This window comes from Cherax quadricarinatus, chromosome 1 (assembly GCF_038502225.1).
Source record: "Cherax quadricarinatus isolate ZL_2023a chromosome 1, ASM3850222v1, whole genome shotgun sequence".
NCBI classification, from domain to species: Eukaryota; Metazoa; Arthropoda; class Malacostraca; order Decapoda; family Parastacidae; genus Cherax; species Cherax quadricarinatus.
Genome location: NC_091292.1, coordinates 91,160,539 through 91,180,464, shown reverse-complemented (window position 1 = coordinate 91,180,464; position 19,926 = coordinate 91,160,539). Strand labels below are relative to the sequence as shown.

The following is a 19,926-nucleotide window of genomic DNA, read 5'->3' as shown; positions in this document are numbered from 1 at the left end:
TCCAACAAGGCGTTTACCTTCAACCCTCGTATCTCCTACCGAACCCAACACGACAAATTGGTGACAGCAGTGTGGGCGTAAAATTGATAATTACGCCGATGTATGGAGATTTCTTTCGACCAGCAAGACGGCCATTTCATGTCGCCAGTAGGCCGACCTAGCCAAGCCAGCTACCTCAATCAAGCGTCTACCAGCCACTACATTATTCACTGGTCAGTCTCTTTGTATTAGTGTTTATCTGCTTATTTGCATCACTCCTGAGGGGTTGACCCGAGTTTGCAAAGTAAGCCAGTAAGACAGTCTGTGGTGGGGGAGTCAGAGCAACCCAGTCAGCCCAAGCCTGATACCATCCAACCTTTGCCTGCCAGGCCAGTTTTCCACCCTTGCTGTGCTCATTATGAGAAGTTAACAAGCTATTCTGTGTGAAGGGTTAAGATAAGCCAGCCAGCAACTAACCCGGGTGTCTTACCCCAGTACTCAAGCAAGCCACGTGGGTACAGTCTTCCTCATCGCTTTGTGCTCAAGCTCCAAGCCATTCTGAGTGCTTTTTCATCCCTGTGGTGTTGTGGCATTTTGTGGGCCTGTTTTAAGCCAGCTGGCTTAGAATTATTTTCGCGCCAGTCAGGTTGTCCCCAGTGAGGCTTACGCCGTTCATCCCATAGGCCCACTCACCACGTGTATCTCACCACTGCCCGGCCTCAGCCCTGCTCCAACCCACTCACCCAACCACTACCACTGTTTGTAGTCTTACTACGGGTACTAGTACCATATTTTAAGGACCACATAGGGGGTCAAGAGCTAGAGTGTGTTTTGCGCCACCGTTGAAAGCCTCCTGTGTGAAGTCTATCGTTGATGTAAGCGCAATTCTACGATCAGGTGTGGACAGTAGCCAGCCACGAGAGGACATAAACATCCACCACCTTCCTCGACCCTTCCACCTCATTCTTCACCAAGTCACTACAGTGATGATAATATTTTTCATAGAGACATTTGTGAGTGTTGAGACATTTCTTTTTTGTGTTTCCAGTGATTTCTTGTGACATTCAGTGACTCTTGATTAGACTCAGTGTTTATTATATACTGTTTGCAATAATTCTTTTTATCTTCTTAATTCAGTGTTAATTTCCGTGCATTATCTTATGTCTGTTGTGTTGTGCTTCTTTTTTTATATACTTGAAGTAAGTATAGGTAGTAGGTTGGTAGACAGCAACCACCCAGGGAGGTACTACCGTCCTGCCAAGTGAGTGTAAAACGAAAGCCTGTGATTGTTTTACATGATGGTAGGATTGCTGATGTCTTTTGTCTGTCTCATAAATATGCAAGATTACAGGCATGTCTTGCTACTTCTACTTACACTTAGGTCACACTACACATACATGTACACATTTATTTATACACACTCATCTGAGTTTTCTTTGATTTTATCTTAATAGTTCTTGGTCTTATTACTTTTCCTTTTATATCCATGGGGAAGTGGAATAAGAATCTTTCCTCCGTAAGCCATGCGTGTTGTAAAAGTCAACTAAAATGCCGGGAACAATGGGCTAGTAACCCCTTTTCCTGTAAAGATTACTAAAAAGAATAAGAAGAAGAAAACTGTCAAAGTGGGAAGTCTGAATGTGTGTGGATGTTGTGCAGATGATAAGAAAGAGATGATTGTGGATGTTATGAATGAGAAGAAGCTGGATGTCCTGGCTTTAAGTGAAACAAAGCTGAAGGGGGTGGGAGAGTTTCAGTGGAGAGGAATAAATGGGATTAGGTCAGGGGTTTCAAATAGAGTTAGAGCTAAAGAAGGAGTAGCAATAATGTTGAAGGATAAGCTATGGCAGGAAAAGAGGGACTATAAATGTATTAATTCAAGGATTATGTGGAGTAAAATAAAGATTGGATGTGAAAAGTGGGTTATAATAAGCGTGTATGCACCTGGAGAAGAGAGAAGTGTAGAGGAGAGAGAGAGATTTTGGGAAATGTTGAGTGAATGCATGGGGAGTTTTGAATCAAGTGTGAGAGTAATGGTGGTTGGGGATTTCAATGCTAAAGTGGGTAAAAATGTTATGGAGGGAGTAGTAGGTAAATTTGGGGTGCCAGGGGTAAATGTAAATGGGGAGCCTTTAATTGAGCTATGTGTAGAAAGAAATTTGGTAATAAGTAATACATATTTTATGAAAAAGAGGATAAATAAATATACAAGGTATGATGTAGCACGTAATGAAAGTAGTTTATTAGATTATGTATTGGTGGATAAAAGGTTGATGGGTAGGCTCCAGGATGTACATGTTTATAGAGGGGCAACTGATATATCGGATCATTATTTAGTTGTAGCTACAGTTAGAGTAAGAGGTAGATGGGAAAAGAGGAAGGTGGCAACAACAAGTAAGAGGGAGGTGAAAGTGTATAAACTAAGGGAGGAGGAAGTTCGGGTGAGATATAAGCGACTATTGGCAGAAAGGTGGGCTAGTGCAAAGATGAGTAGTGGGGGGGTTGAAGAGGGTTGGAATAGTTTTAAAAATGTAGTATTAGAATGTGGGGCAAAAGTTTGTGGTTATAGGAGGGTGGGGGCAGGAGGAAAGAGGAGTGATTGGTGGAATGATGAAGTAAAGGGTGTGATAAAAGAGAAAAAGGTAGCTTATGAGAGGTTTTTACAAAGCAGAAGTGTTATAAGAAGAGCAGAGTATATGGAGAGTAAAAGAAAGGTAAAGAGAGTGGTGAGAGAGTGCAAAAGGAGAGCAGATGATAGAGTGGGAGAGGCACTGTCAAGAAATTTTAATGAAAATAAGAAAAAATTTTGGAGTGAGTTAAACAAGTTAAGAAAGCCTAGGGAAAATATGGATTTGTCAGTTAAAAACAGAGTAGGGGAGTTAGTAGATGGGGAGATGGAGGTATTGGGTAGATGGCGAGAATATTTTGAGGAACTTTTAAATGTTAAGGAAGAAACAGAGGCAGTAATTTCATGCACTGGTCAGGGAGGTATACCATCTTTTAGGAGTGAAGAAGAGCAGAATGTAAGTGTGGGGGAGGTACGTGAGGCATTACGTAAAATGAAAGGGGGTAAAGCAGCTGGAACTGATGGGATCATGACAGAAATGTTAAAAGCAGGGGAGATATAGTGTTGGAGTGGTTGGTACTTTTGTTTAATAAATGTATGAAAGAGGGGAAGGTACCTAGGGATTGGTGGAGAGCATGTATAGTCCCTTTATATAAAGGGAAAGGGGACAAAAGAGACTGTAAAAATTATAGAGGAATAAGCTTACTGAGTATACCAGGAAAAGTGTACGGTAGGGTTATAATTGAAAGAATTAGAGGTAAGACAGAATGTAGGATTGCGGATGAGCAAGGAGGTTTCAGAGTGGGTAGGGGATGTGTAGATCAGGTGTTTACATTGAAGCATATATGTGAACAGTATTTAGATAAAGATAGGGAAGTTTTTATTGCATTTATGGATTTAGAAAAGGCATATGATAGAGTGGATAGAGGAGCAATGTGGCAGATGTTGCAAGTATATGGAATAGGTGGTAAGTTATTAAATGCTGTAAAGAGTTTTTATGAGGATAGTGAGGCTCAGGTTAGGGTGTGTAGAAGAGAGGGAGACTACTTCCCGGTAAAAGTAGGTCTTAGACAGGGATGTGTAATGTCACCATGGTTGTTTAATATATTTATAGATGGGGTTGTAAAGGAAGTAAATGCTAGGGTGTTTGGGAGAGGGGTGGGATTAAATTTTGGGGAATCAAATTCAAAATGGGAATTGACACAGTTACTTTTTGCTGATGATACTGTGCTTATGGGAGATTCTAAAGAAAAATTGCAAAGGTTAGTGGATGAGTTTGGGAATGTGTGTAAAGGTAGAAAGTTGAAAGTGAACATAGAAAAGAGTAAGGTGATGAGGGTGTCAAATGATTTAGATAAAGAAAAATTGGATATCAAATTGGGGAGGAGGAGTATGGAAGAAGTGAATGTTTTCAGATACTTGGGAGTTGACGAGTCGGCGGATGGATTTATGAAGGATGAGGTTAATCATAGAATTGATGAGGGAAAAAAGGCGAGTGGTGCATTGAGGTATATGTGGAGTCAAAAAACGTTATCTATGGAGGCAAAGAAGGGAATGTATGAAAGTATAGTAGTACCAACACTCTTATATGGGTGTGAAGCTTGGGTGGTAAATGCAGCAGCGAGGAGACGGTTGAAGGCAGTGGAGATGTCCTGTTTAAGGGCAATGTGTGGTGTAAATATTATGCAGAAAATTCGGAGTGTGGAAATTAGGAGAAGGTGTGGAGTTAATAAAAGTATTAGTCAGAGGGCAGAAGAGGGGTTGTTGAGGTGGTTTGGTCATTTAGAGAGAATGGATCAAAGTAGAATGACATGGAAAGCATATAAATCTATAGGGGAAGGAAGGCGGGGTAGGGGTCGTCCTCGAAAGGGTTGGAGAGAGGGGGTAAAGGAGGTTTTGTGGGCAAGGGGCTTGGACTTCCCGCAAGCGTGCATGAGCGTGTTAGATAGGAGTGAATGGAGACGAATGGTACTTGGGACCTGACGATCTGTTGGAGTGTGAGCAGGGTAATATTTAGTGAAGGGATTCAGGGAAACCGGTTATTTTCATATAGTCGGACTTGAGTCCTGGAAATGGGAAGTACAATGCCTGCACTTTAAAGGAGGGGTTTGGGATATTGGCAGTTTGGAGGGATATGTTGTGTATCTTTATATGTGTATGCTTCTAGACTGTTGTATTCTGAGCACCTCTGCAAAAACAGTGATAATGTGCGAGTGTGGTGAAAGTGTTGAATGATGATGAAAGTATTTTCTTTTTGGGGATTTTCTTTCTTTTTTTTTGGGTCACCCTGCCTCGGTGGGAGACGGCCGACTTGTTGGAAGAAAAAAAAAAAAAAAAAAAAAAATAAAAAAAAAAAAAAGAAAAACAAAAAAAAAAAAAAAAAAAAAAAGTAAGTACCTTAGTGTTTTTCCTGTTGTGTGTGCAACATATAAGCAGTATAGAATTTGTGTTTCCACTTCACAATCACCTTGTGTTCAAAGTATTGCAGTGAAGTAATTCAGTAATTTATTACCTTGTATTCTTCATCACAACTCAGTGTTGTCTCAGTTATATTTTCCTCCCAGTATTTGTGTATTCTTGTTTTGTTTTCTCTGTGTGTTGAACATTTTTGTGCTAATTCTTTTCATTTAGCCAGTGTCTAATTTGTCTCATCTCCACAGACAATAGTGCCATTGTTTTGTTCAAGCAAGAAAAGTATTTTTTTTCCAAAGTTTTCACACATCAAATTTCATAGCAAGAAAATTCTAGTATTGTGTTTATGTTGATGTGTTGTGTTCTGCATCACTAAGTGTTCAAACCTTTTGTTCTGTGTTTTTGCACCTAATATTTTTCATGTTTCATTGAACAAATTCACTCTTAGTGCAATTTTTAAGTTGTTCATTTAAAGTAAATTGTTCTTTTGCTTTTTCAGTAAGTGTTGCTTAAGCTGCAATTAAGAGTTAAAGTGTTCACTCAGTTCATTCCTTGATAATATTTTCTTTTCTTGTAAACAGTGTTTTCTTGTGTGTGTAATTTTTTTTATTATTGCACATTGACTCATTTTGCAATAATTCTTGTGCAAATATTGTGTTGTCATTAAAAATTTTTCTTTCAGAAATTTTAAGTAGTGTTGTGCAATAATTTTGATTAGCAATTGTTATTTGCAGTATTGCTACAGTTTATTTCAGTGCAGTTTCTTATGCTCTGTCCTGTGCATAATATTTTATTCTTTGTGTGCCATTTTATTCTCATTTTAGTGAATTGTTTTGCTCAGTTTTTCTTAATTGTGCACAAGATTTATTGAGTCCATTTTAACATTTTTTTGATTGATTCATCATATTATTGTTGAATTTCCCTATTGCATTGAGAGTAAAGACAACTCACTGTGCCATTAATCCAATTTAAAGTAAAATTTGAGCAAATTAGATTTGAGTAAAGTACAAGTTCTCTTGATTTTCAAAGTGTTGTTTATTCAGTTGAGTATTTTCTTGTGTGAGTTTCCTTGCTTTCTGTGTGTCCTGTCAATTTCTAATTACTTATGCAGAATAGTTAAGCATTTTCTTCCCATTTAAGCTTATTGTGTCATTCTCTCTATTTTTCTTGCCTTTATGCCCTTGAGTAAGTTCCCTGAGAACATGTCCCAGTCACTTTTGAATGTTCACTTAGTGTATCATGCCAGTCAAAGTCAATATGAATCAGTCCACAGTACCAGTATTCCCTTACTGTCTGTAATACAATACCTAGCCCCTGAGCAATGTGTTTGTTCTCACAGTTTGTATCTGAGATTTGTTAAAGTGCCGCGAAATGTGAAGTTCAGATTAAGCTTCTATAGATTCGTTCATTACTTATTAACGTAGCCGAGCGGTCAGGCACTAGTAATACTGTCACTCCTGTCTGGACTCCAGCCACAATATCGTGCACGCAGGATAGTGCTGAGACTACTATCCTTGCGATGGCGACTTGTTCAAGTACTCGTTCCTTCCCAGGGGACGCTTTGAGAAGAACTTTACTTGCAACGAGTTATGCCATCTCTTGCTGATGCCACAAGCCATTGCAGAAAGACGTTTCTGTGGCTAGTGTGCTCACTTGAGTGTTGTTGTTGTCCCTTGTGTTCCAGATTGTGACCCCATCCTAGTTGACAGTAATTCGTACAATGTAAGAAGTTATTTCTCGAGTAACTTTCACATGTTGTTAACGTTTGTAAGTGAAGTTTGTAGTTGATACCTCGTGTCACTGTGTGCGACTCAGATTGAATATCAGAATTGTTGATCGTGTTCATTTCTTTTCCCCTGTGCTTGCAGTGAGAGATAGTAGATTCCTTCTCCCTTGCTCATATTGCGTGTTACAGTGTTATTTTTTTCGACCGGGGAGTCATCCACTCCACTGAGTTTGTTCATTCCTCCAGTAAGAAAGAACCGATCCCTTGTGTTCTGGTGATTCGATTCCTGCTCCAGGAAGATCTTATTCTGACTGTGTAGCCACCAGCACCCATTAGTGACTTTGTAATGAGCCAAGAATTACTGTATCGAAGTCGAGTTGAGTACTCCTAGCAGAAGAGTTAGTAATTCCACAGTCACTAGTGAATGTAGCTGTATCTTTTGTAGATACTCGTTCAGATCGTCCATGTAGCTGTATCTTTTGTAGATACTCGTTCAGATCTCCCTCAGTCAAGGCATGTGTTAGCCATTGCAGAGGAATTCGATCCTCCCAGAGATGATAACCATTCTGCATATGTAAACCTCACCCTCGCAGAATTGGGTTTAAATGTACAGAGTCTGTTTAACTAGTTGTCCGAGATGAAGGAAATTGTCAACTGTTTGTTATTAACTGATCAGTTTGTCAGAATTTTTGTGTTCACGTTCCCTCCGAGTTCTGAGAATTTATGATCTGTTCGCACCAGATGCCTTTGCTGTTAATTTCACCTTGTATATATACATATTTATTTCCTCAGAATCCGTAGAGTGCATGAATACAGATCGATTGATCAATTCCATCCCATATTGTACAATGAAGTGTTCTTATAAGTCATAATGCATTACGTTAAAAGTGATTACGTTAACACCCATTACGTAAAACTCGTTTTGTTAACATCCAGTATGATACCATCCATTAGTTCTAAGTTATATATGAATTTGTTATTGTATAGAATCAGCCCAGAGCCACCTGCCTGTTCAGCCTATAGCATAGTAGTGTATGTCGAGACGGCATACATAACATGACCGAGCTGTCAGCATAGTTGCTGATCCTCCTTTACATGTGTTGTATGCATAGATTAGATGAGCATTATAGTACCATCCATGTGCTTTATATAGAATCCCTAGTAGGCCGAGTGACTGTATGACGTCATGGGATACAGCACTAGTCAGTGAGACGAGCTGCCTCCTCCTCACTTGACGGACCACCCACAAGCAAGGCAGAACAGGGCAGGCCTGGGCTCCCACCTCTCATCACAGTCTGACAATATATAGTGTTACCATCCAACAAGGTGTTTACCTTCAACCCTCGTATCTCCTACCGAACCCAACACGACACCTGATCCAGCAAGAGACCCTCTTTGGCTAGCTGCAAGAACTGTGTTAACCTGTAAACGGTCCAAACGTATATATACGTTCTTACCGCTAGTGCCCCAAACGCTTTATTTTTCCTGCCTTCAAATATGGCACGATTGGCCTGAGATGCCTTGTCAGCAGAGGATGGGTCATAACACTCAGTGTGCACTGTATTAAAAAAATCTGGGACCTCTTAGTACCTTGTGGAAGCACCAGTTCAAATAAGCGCCAACTAAAGCAAACAGTGCAGCAAACACCTGGGACTCACTGATTTCATGTAGTATTAACTCTCCCATTTTAAGAGGAAAGTGATGTTGACTCCGAGTTTAGTGGCTTTGAGGTGGATGTGGCCGTAAGTGGTTGAGGAAGTATCAAAAAACCACTATAATAACCCATGTGCAACATTTGTGCAACACCCTTTCAGAATGTCTTATAACCTATGCCCTAAGTAAAGAGAAACAATTCTGGAACGTAATACTTGTTCAGCAGGCAGGCAGGCTAGCTGGCAGGCTAGCTGGCAGGCTGGCTGGATGGCTGGCCAGCTGTGTGGCTGGCCGGCTGCTGGTGGCCTGACTCCGTTTGTTTGTCTGTGTCTGTCTATCTCTGTCTCACAGGTACACTTAAATACAAGTATACATAGTATAAATTACCTAGGATAACCCAAAAAAAATCCAGACAAAGTCCTATATACTCTGCTTGAAGATACGAGTAAACATGATGACTCAGTCTTGTGGCTCTCTCTGAGACAGAGCTAGATGGATAGACAGATAGACAGGGAGCTTGACAGACAAATAGACAGACAGACATGTCTGTGTACCAGCGAAAAGAAAGCAAGGGCCAATGCTCATCAAATCTCACCTCTAATCTTATCACTGAACCCTCGCGTATGCTCATCAAATGTCAGCTCTTGTCTAATGTTATCTCCTCTTATCACGTCACTGTCAGGGGTGGACTGAGGCTGGTTTTTCATACTTCAGGGGAACTTATTATTATGTATTATTATTTTTTTTTTTAACAACTTTGCCTTCTCCCACCGAGACAGGGTGACCCAAAAAGAGAGAAAATCCCCAAAAAGAAAATACTTTCATCATCATTCAACACTTTCACCTCACACAATAACTGTTTTTGCAGAGGTGCTAAGAATAGAACAGTTTAGAATCATATATGCATGAAGATCCACAACATATCCCTCTAAACTGCCAATATCCCAAACCCTTCCAAGTGCAGGCATTGTACTTCCCATTTCCAGGACTCAAGCCTGGCTATATAAAAATAACAGGTTTCCCTGAATCCCTTCACTAAATATTATCCTGCTTACATTCCAACAGTTCCTCAGGTCCCAAATACCATTCATTCCTATCTAACACGCTCACGCACGCTTGCTGAAAGTCCAAGCCCACAAAACCTCCTTTACCCCCTTCCTCCAACCTTTTCGAGGACGACCCCTACCCCACCTTCCTTCCCTTACAGATTTATACGCTCTGCATGTCATTCTACTTTGATCCATTCTCTCTAAATGACCAAACCACCTCAACCTCTCTTCAGCCCTCTGACTAATACTTTTATTAACTCCAAACCTTCTCCTAATTTCCACACTGAATTTTCTGCATGATATTTACACCACACATTGCCCTTAGATAAGACATCTCCACTGCCTCTAACTGTCTCCTCATTGCAGCATTTACAACCCAAGCTTCACACCCACAAAAGTGTTGGCACCACTATACATTCATGCATTCCCTTCTTTGCCTCCTTAGATAACGTTTTTTGTCTCCACATATACCTCAACACACCACTCGCCTTTTTTCCTTCATTAATTCTATGATTAACCTCATCCTTCATAAATCCATCTGCTGACACGTCAACTCCAAAATATCTGAAAACATTCGCTTCTTCCATACTACTCCTCTCTAATTTGATACCCAATTTTTCTAAATCATTTGATACCCCCATCACCTTACTCTTTTCTATGTTCACTGTCAACTTTCTACATTTACACACACTCCCAAACTCATCCACTAACCTTTGCAATTTTTCTTTAGAATCTCCCATAAGTACAGTATCATCAGCAAAAAGTAACTGTCAATTCCCATTTTGTTTTTGATTCCCCATAATTTAATCCCACCCCTCTCCCAAACACCCTAGCATTTAATTCTTTTACAACCCCATCTATAAATATATTAAACAACCATGGTGACATTACACATCCCTGTCCAAGACCTTCTTTTACTGGGTAGTAGTCTCCCTATAATCAATCTCACTATGTGGACATGTCTTCCATGTCTTATTATTATAATTATTATATACTTCCACATTTTTTTTTTCAACAAGTCGGCCGTCTGTCACCCTGCCTCGGTGGGAGATAGCTGACGTGTTGAAAAAAAAAAAAAATCCACATTCTAGGCAGTAGGTTGGTAGACAGCAACCGCCCAGGGAGGTACTACCATCCTGCCAAGCGAGTGTAAAATGAAAGCCTGTAATTATTTTACATGCTGGTAGGATTGCTGGTGTCTTTTGTCTGTCTCATAAACATGCAAGATTTCAGGTATGTCTTGCTACTTCTACTTGCACTTAGGTCACACTACACATACATGTACAAGCATATACATGTATATATACACACACCTCTGGGTATTCTTCTATTTTCTTTCTAGTTCTTGTTTATTTCCTCTTATCTCCATGGGGATGTGGAACAGAATTCTTCCTCCGTAAGCCATGTGTGTTGTAAGAGGCGACTAAAATGCCGGGAGCAAGGGGCTAGTAACCCCTTCTCCTGGTATATATTACTAAATGTAAAAGGAGAAACTTTCGTTTTTCCTTTTGGGCCACCCCGCCTTGGTGGGATACGGCCGATGTGTTGAAAGAAAGAAGAAACATGCAAGATTTCAGGTACGTCTTGCTACTTCTACTTACACTTAGGTCACACTACACATACATGTACAAGCATATATATACACACCCCTCTGGGTTTTCTGCTATTTTCTCTCTAGTTCTTGTTCTTGTTTATTTCCTCTTATCTCCATGAGGAAGTGGAACAAAATTCTTCCTCCGTAAGCCATGTGTGTTGTAAGAGGCGACTAAAATGCTGGGAGCAAGGGGCTAGTAACCCCTTCTCCTGTTTAAATTACTAAATTTGAAAAGAGAAACTTTTGTTTTTCTTTTTGTGCCACCCTGCCTCGGTGGGATACAGCCGGCTTGTTGAAAGAAGAACTTCCGCATACCCAAAACATTGCTGGGACCTATGAATACTTTGTATATATTCCAAGATAATAGTAAATGGCCAAGGCAGGTGTAAATGTCCACCTGTCAGTGTGTTTGTGACAATTTGAGTACAATTTCAGTACCTAATGTACTAGTGTCAGAACAAAGATTGGTTATGAAATGACAAGAACTACTATAAATTGTAATTATCAGAACATAAAAATTATATAAAATAATAAGAAAAATAGAAAAAATCGTATATCAGCAACACTTCTGCAAGTGGCAAGACTCAATGTCGCTGTCACGTTTACGGATTAAAGCTGTCAGTGGTGACAATAAGGCAGGAGGAGGTGCATTTCCTTCTTAAATTGCTTGACCAAGAAAAGGCTGTGGGCCCAGACAAGTTAAGCCCAAGATTGCTGAGAAGATGTGCAGACCAGCTAGCAGCACCTCTAACTCATATCTTTCAGCACTGACTAGTACAGTGTAAATGGCCATCTCTGTGGAAAGAGGCAAATGTAGTCCCTGTTTACAAAAAGAAGAGCTGAGCAGAAATCAGCAACAAGAGACCAGTGTCACTCCTGTCAACCACTGGCAAGATCCTTGAAACAATAATTTCAAGAAAAATGACAGTGTTTTGACTACCACTCACTACTTTGTGACCATCAATATGGCTTCAGGAAAGGTTACTCTGCTGCTGCTGATCTGTTGTAAAACCTCTCCAATAAATGGCACCAGTCACTAGAGGGATCCATAGTTGTATGGTAGCACTGGACATTGCTGTTGCTTTTGACCAAGTGGGGCACCAGGGCCTTTTGGCAAAACGGCAAGCACTGGGAATTGCAGGCTCTATGCTATGTCTCCTCAGTGATTACCTTCATGGTAGATCTCTAAGGGTAGTTCTCAATGGAACAGAGGGTGAGGGGGAGAGAGGAGAAACAGGATGAGAAAAAGGGAGACAGAAAGAGGGGAGATAGAACACAAGGAGAGAAATAGGGAGAGAAAAAGCAGGAAAAAGGGGCGAAAATATAAGACCCTGTACAGTAAGCAGTGCAAATTTTGACATAGTAAAAATTATGTCAAAGAGGTTAGTACAACTAAAAAGCAAGACAGAAATGTTACTGAATGTGTTGACTAAGGAGAAAAGGAAAGGCCTCCCCCCACTTAGCACTTAGTCAAGGCACAAAGCCCTATCGTAAATGAGAAAAAAGAAGAACTTCCATAAGTGTATTTTGAGTGCAAGATGGTTTTAAAGCTTTCAAAAATGCAATCAGCTTCATAAACTGGGACTGAGTTGTGATTGTTTGTAAGTTGTTGATGTTGCTATGGGAAATTTTCCTGCTGACTGTGTAAATTATTTGAGTTTTTAGTCTGCACCAAGACCTAAAAATTTTTTTTAGAAAAGGATGATGATGAGTATAAAGTAATGTAGGATAAAAGAGACCAGAGATGCATTACAGACTGCATGATCACTCCAGGACAATAATCAACTACTGACAACAATGCACCAACATCAACAAAAGTATCACATCCATCCACCTCAGCCCAGTAAGGCTACATCAACCCCTTCTCCACACACTTCCATGTCCAGCAATGACAGCTACAATGTAAGGCAAGAAAAACTATTAATTTTTACCTGGTAGACTATTTAAAAAAATTAAGTTGTTTGGTAAACTTTGAAGTCACTGGAATGTAACCCTATTTTCTCTTTGTTAGGCAAATTTAGTGTAGATCTTCCATTTCATTAATGCTCCAAAAGAGGATAATAAAAATTTGCTTTTAACCCTTTCAGGGTCCGTCCCGTAGACCTACGACTTCACGTTGAGTGTCCAAACCGTAGATCTACGCCAAAATTCTAGCGCCGTCAAATTTAGCGCGAAAGTGCTCATAGGCCTACATGTGAGAGAATGGGTCTGCGTGGTGGGTGTGCGCCATAAACAAAAAATCTAGGCGCCCGCATAGCATTGTGGGAACGCCGGCTCAGTTACCCTTGTTCACCATGCTTCGTCACAAGTCAGCTCTCACTCCATGGAAAATTGGGACTCTCCTCTTCCTATCTGATAGTTCTGACACTGATGGAAGTGGAAATGAAGATGAATTCTTTGGCTTTGATCAGTTAGTGACCGAAAGGAATGACCAGGATATCGATAATAGTGCAGAAAACCCTGACGATCCTCAACCTTCTACCTCTGGTGTGGGCACTCATCAGTCACGGTCAGTTGTACCTCAACGCAAGAGAAAACTATTATTTTCGCGTGGCCAGGCCTCTGACTTCAGTAATGATGATGATAGTGACGTGGATTGTGATTTTATTGCTCTTGACGATCATTCGAGTAGTGATAGTGAGGAATCATATTCACCAGTGAAGCGTCAGTATGTATGCCGCCGCATGCGCTCGGGTAGTGTACCCTATGCTGTGCCCAGGGGACGGAGTACATCCCGTGGCCCTACACCAAGGTTAGATAGTGATAGTGAGGATGATGTGGATACACTTGGCATGGATAGACCACAGGCATCAGCAGATGGTGGTAGTGGTGATGGTAGTGGCACTGCCATGCGTGACTCACCAGCCCAGGCTGGGACCCATGCTGCCGACTCCTCAGTTCAAGGACAAAGCGGAGCGTCAGCCACCAGCCCACCACAACCATAACCACCCGCACAACCAGCCTATGATGTCCAGTATCCACCAGCAAACCGTATCTGGGATTGGCAGCAAAATCCCTATTTTGTTCCCAAGCCCCACCACTTTGATGACTCTCAAAGTGGAATTCTACCTACTTGTCCCCTTGGAACCACAGCCAATGAACTGGAATTCTTTGAATTATTCTTTGATCAGCCATTGATGGAAACTATTGTCAGGGAAAGTAAGTATTTTGAGTACACCATGGCAAATGCGATCATATCACCACAGTCAAGACTACACCGGTGGAAAGAGATGACGGTTGCAGAAATGTATTTGCTTTTTGCAGCAATAATGCTTATGCCTCATGTCTATAAGCATAATATAAAAGCATACTGGTCCACAGATCGGCTAATTTCTACCCCAGTCTTCAGTGAAATCATCCCAGTGAACAGGTTTATCTTACTGTTATGTATGTTGCACTTCTCTGACAAAACAAGGCCTGACAGAAGTGACAGGTTATACAAGATTAGAAATGTTTTTATGCATCTCAAACAAAAGTTCAGCATATATTTTTATCCATTCAAAAATCTTGTAATTGACGAGTCTTTGATTTTTTCAAAGGTAGGCTGTCATTCAAGCAGTATATACCGAGCAAGAGGAAACGCTTTGGTATAAAACTGTACTCTGTGACTGTGACAGTGGCCTGGTGTTGGATATTGTTGTATACACAGGAAGTAAAACACTGAAAGATACCAAGATGTTATTTGGTATTTCAGGTGATGTAGTGAGAAGCATGATGGTACCTTATCTTGATAAGGGGCATACATTATATATCGATAATTGGTACACAAGCCCATTACTCAGCGATTTCTTGCGAGTGAACAAGACAGATGTGTGTGGCACAGTGCGTTCTAATCGTAAACATATGCCCAAGCTCAACGCAGGTGCTCATGGTGATGACGTGCAGGTGTTTACTGCCAATGACATCATGGCATTATGGTGGCATGACAAACGAGATGTCACATTGTTGACAACCATTCACTGTAATGAAATGCAAGACAGTGGCAAAGTTGATCGAGTGACTAAAGAACGTATTCGAAAACCAGTGACAGTGATTGATTATACACAAAACATGCGCTTGGTTGACAAATGTGACATGCAGATTGGTTTTGTTGATTGTGTTCGTAAAAGTTACAAGTGGTACATGAAACTTTTCTTCCATCTCATGGACCTTTCAATGCTCAATGCATATAATATGTACCAAATGAAGACTGGCAACAGACCACCGTATGGTGAATTTTGTTTGTCTGTTGTCAGACAACTCATAATGAAGTACCAGGTAAGAACACCTGCTATACAACAAGGTCCTCGAATTCCTCAGGATATACCTAAGGGTTTGAGGGAAGGTGATCATTTCATAATACAGCTTCCTTCAACTCAGAAGAGATACATCGTCTGTGCACAAACAAAACGACGGCAACAAAGACTCAAAGACACTCGGTTTATGTGTGAGGAATGTAAGGTACCTCTGTGCATGGTGCCTTGTTTCAAGGAGTTCCACAAGCTCCAGCAGTTCTAAAACCATGTCCAGTGATTGTAAATATGTAAATATATGATAGAACATTAGTATTATACAAGATTTGTGCATGTTTATTGTAATAAACAACAGTGGTAAACAATAATATGATAATAACTTTAGTGCGGTTATTGTGTTCAATACAGTGAGTTTATATATATACATTGTATACAGTATTGGTCTCTCAGGCCCCAAATGTTAGTAGGATAAGAAAAAACTACAAAAACTGCTAAATAAAGTAATGTGCGTATGTGGAATTCATCGATGTTGCCGCCACCACGTCATTTTGGACAAACTTCTCGGCACTGTATCTCGGTAAGTACTGATCAGAATTTTTTTTTTTGTCTTATTACCTTCACAAAAATATGCTCTTTAATTCTGTAAGAAAAATAATTTTTTTTTTTTTTCAAAATTTCTTGGACACTGGAGCACCACTTCAGATTTTGGCCTTGGACCCTGAAGGGGTTAAATTGGCAAAAAGTCATTAACTTGTTAAAAATGAGCATTCTCATTTTCATCTAAAGAAAAAACACTGCAAGGAATACCTAATACTACTAATAATAATATCACCTTTGGAGCCATTTTAACAGTGAGTGTTCCACCAAAGCTAGTGATCTTTGAAGTAACCTCTTCAATAGCACCTTCTAGAGCTCGCAGCCCATCCTGCTTCTCGGTAGTCTGTGTCGTCATCACTGTAAAAAGATAGGTTCAGCTATTTTATATATTTATAAATCTGTTTATATTGTACAACACATGCAGAGCATAAGTAGATAAGGTACGGCTGAAGAATACAGAAATAGCAACCAACGAGTGTGGCTTCTGCAAACTAGCCAATTACAATCCTTTGTTCTATAAATACCAAGGTAATACTGCCAAAAGCCAATAAATTACTCTTCCTAATTAATACTCAGTTCTCTTGACCATAATGGTATACATATTAAAGCTTATAGAAAGACATTATTTCCCTTCAATTAGATTTGCACCTAAAAGTTTTATGCAGCCTTATGAAAACACATGGTTTTCATCAGTATAAATAAACTATGGTTTTATTTTTTATTTCTGGCAAGCTATATGGGAAAAGAGGTTACTAGCCCATTGCTCCCAGCATTTTAGTTGACTTTTACAACATACATGGCTTATGGTGGAAAGATTCTTATTACACTTCCCCATAGATAAGAAAGGAAAATAATAAGAACAAGAATTAAGAAAAAATCAAAGAAAACTCAGATGAGCGTGTATACATAAATGTGTACATGCATGTGTAATGTGACTTAAGTGTAAGTAAAAGTAGCAAGATATACCTGTTATCTTGTGTATTTATGAGACAGAAAAAAGACGCCAGCACTCCTACTATCATGTAAAACAAATACAGGTTTGTCTTACACTCATTTCACAGGACAATAATATCTCCCTGGTTGGTTGCTGTCTAGCAACCTATGACAGGTACCATTCGACTTACAACCAGCTTGGTTCCGACCTACTGATCGTAAGTCAAAATGCACGCAAGTCAACCTTTGAAAATTGCCGACATACTGGGTAGGGCATAATGTCAAACATTTGCTATGTAAACTACTTACATAGTACTGTAATGTAATGTACAATCATTATTTCATTCTTTTTACCATAATTTACTTCTACTGATATATTTAAATCATTTATGTACTGTATATTATGTATACATGGCAGTGAACTGTATTTTAAATTTTACATCTCATACAGTATATATTATTTATCTTTAACCCTTAAACGGTCCAAACATATATACAGTGGACCCCCGAGTTTCGGAAGCCTCGACTTTCGCGAAATTCGACCTTCGGCGAGTTTTTTTTGGAAAAATTTGGCCTCGAGTTTCGTGAAAAAACTCCTGTTTTGGCGACCGTCTGGTACCCGTCTGCCCGTCACCGTGCACACAAAGTCAGTCTCCCACGCCATTCACGCTCAGTGTGCCATTGTTTACCAACACGTGACCATCACTCCGCGGGTTCATACAATACATTTCATAATAATCCAATGTTTTTTGTGCTTGCAACTGCTAAATAAGCCATCATGGACCCAAGGAAAGCTAGTGCAAGCCCTTTGGTAAATAGAGTGATGGGGATGTGGAAGAGTTGGAGGAGGACCACAGGGAAGAGCTAACCACTGACGAACTGCAAGAGCTTCAACTGGAACAGCATCAGACCACAACCGAGGAACTTGCTTCAGAGGAGGAGGAAGAGGGAGTGGATGAGGTGCCTTCTTCAGTGATTAAGGACATGTGTGGAATGTGGAATGAGTTGCAAAGTTTTGTTGAAAAGTATCACCCTGACCAAGCTGAAACAAGCCGTATCTGCAACATGTACAATGACAGTGTTGTGTCCCACTTCAGGGAAATCTTAAAGAAACGCCAGAAAAAGACCTCTCTGGATAGATATTTTGTGCGCCAGGGGTCCAGTGACTCTCAAGTTGTTCCCAGTGGCATTAAAAGAAGAAGGGAAGTAACCCCAGATAAGGACTTGCTACCTAAAGTCCTAATGGAAGGAGATTCTCCTTCCAAACAATAGTGTACGCCTTCTTCCTATCACCTCCTCCCATCTTCCATCCACCCAGAAGTCTTCAGTAAAGGTAAGTGTAATGTTATTATTATTTATTTTAAATGCATGTACTTGATTTCTGATTGTTTTCATTATGTAACTCTTTATTTAATTTGAAAAAAAAAAAAATATTTTATTTTAATATTTTTGGGTGTCTGCAACACATTAATTTTATTTCCATTACTTCTTATGGGGAAAAGGGTTTCGAGTTTCGTGAATTTCGACCTTCGGCGGGCTCTCTGGAACGGATTAATCACGAAACTCGGGGGTCCACTGTATATATGTTCACGCCCCCCCCCCCCGAATATTTTGGAAAAAAAAAAAAACACATTTTTTAAGCGTTTTAGAATAAAAAAAAAAAAACTAGGGTCAGTACTTACAGAGATATGAGGCAGAGAAGTTGGCACTGGATGCTCATGTGACAGCAACATCGAGTCCTGCTGCTTGCAGAAGTGTTGTCGATATACCTTTTTCTCTATTTTTCATATTTTTATGTTCTGATAATTACAATTTGTAGTAGTTCTTGTCATTTCATAACCAATCTTTGTTCTGACACTAGTATTGGGTACTGAAATTGTCACAAACACACTGACAGGTGGACATTTACACCTGCCTTGGCCATTTACTATTGTTTTGGAATATAAACGAAGTATTTATATGTCCCAGCAATGTTTTGCGGCGGCGGCAGCGGCGGCGGCGGCAGCAGCGGCGGCGGCAGCAGCAGCGGCGGCAGCAGTGGCGGCAGCAGAACCAGCAGCAGCAGAACCAGCAGCAGCAGAACCAGCAGCAGCAGAACCAGCAGCAGCAGCAGCAGCAGCAGCAGTAGCAGCAGCTGCTGCTGCTGCTGCTACTTTGTAATAATAATAATGCCTATTAATAAGTTCCCTTGAAGCATGAAAAACAAAGTCCACCCCTGACAGTGACATGATAAGGGGAGATAACATCTGATAAGAGCTGACCTTTGTACACGGGGGTGGGGGAGGGTGCAGCTGATAAGAAAAGATTAGATGACCAATCCCTCTCGCTTTGTTTTTGCTGGTACACAAACATTTCTGTCTGTATATTTGTCTGTCAAGCTCCCTGTCTATCCGTCTAGCTCTCTGTCTCAGAGAGAGCCACAAGACTGCGTCACCTTTACTCACATCTTCAAGCAGAGTATAGCACTTTGTCTAGATTTTTGGGTTATCCTAGGTAATTTATACTACGCGTACTTGTATTTATGTGTACATGTGAGACAGAGATAGATAAAGACAGACTGAAAGAGATAGAGACAGATAGACAAAGCCAGAGACAGATAGACAGAGATCGTAAGACCCTAAACTTGGGGTTAACATGACTTTCCTCTTAAAAGAGGAGTGTTAATATGACATTACATCAGTGAATCCTTGGTGTTTGCCGCACTGGTTGCTCTAGCTGGCGCTCAATTTAACTGGCACTCCCACAAGGTACTAAGTGGTCCCAGATTTTTTTAATACTGTGCACACCGAGTGTTAAGACCAATTCTATGCTGACCAGGCACCTCAAGCCAATCGTGCCAAATCTGGAGGCAGGAAAATTAAAACTATATATACGTTTGGGGCGCTACATGAATGTATATATACGTTTGGACCGTTTAGAGGTTAAGTATTGTCGACACAGTGGAATGGGAGAATACCACTGGTAGTGTCATCCTGCCAGAATGTACTATAACCTATACCCTAGGTAAAATACGGAATAAGTATTATAGTAATACTTATTACACTGGCTAGCAGGCCAGCTGGGTGGGTGATTGGCTGCCTGACTGACTGAATTTGGATCTCTCTCTCTATATATATATGTATATATATATATATGTATATATATATATATATATATATATATATATATATATATATATATATATA

The 19,926-nt window shown here is 40.2% G+C and overlaps 1 protein-coding gene across 1 annotated transcript in view; it reads right to left on the bottom strand.

Annotated features, from left to right (window-relative positions):
• The window catches only part of LOC128690055 (eukaryotic translation initiation factor 2 subunit 1), a gene marked incomplete at its 5' end in the record, with an annotated part of 29,999 nt that extends 13,834 nt beyond the window's left edge, over positions 1–16,165 (bottom strand). The window contains 1 exon segment of the mRNA XM_053778612.2: positions 16,044–16,165. Within this exon segment, the coding sequence (XP_053634587.1) occupies positions 16,044–16,165 (122 nt within the window).
• Positions 16,166–19,926: the final 3,761 nt, after the last annotated feature.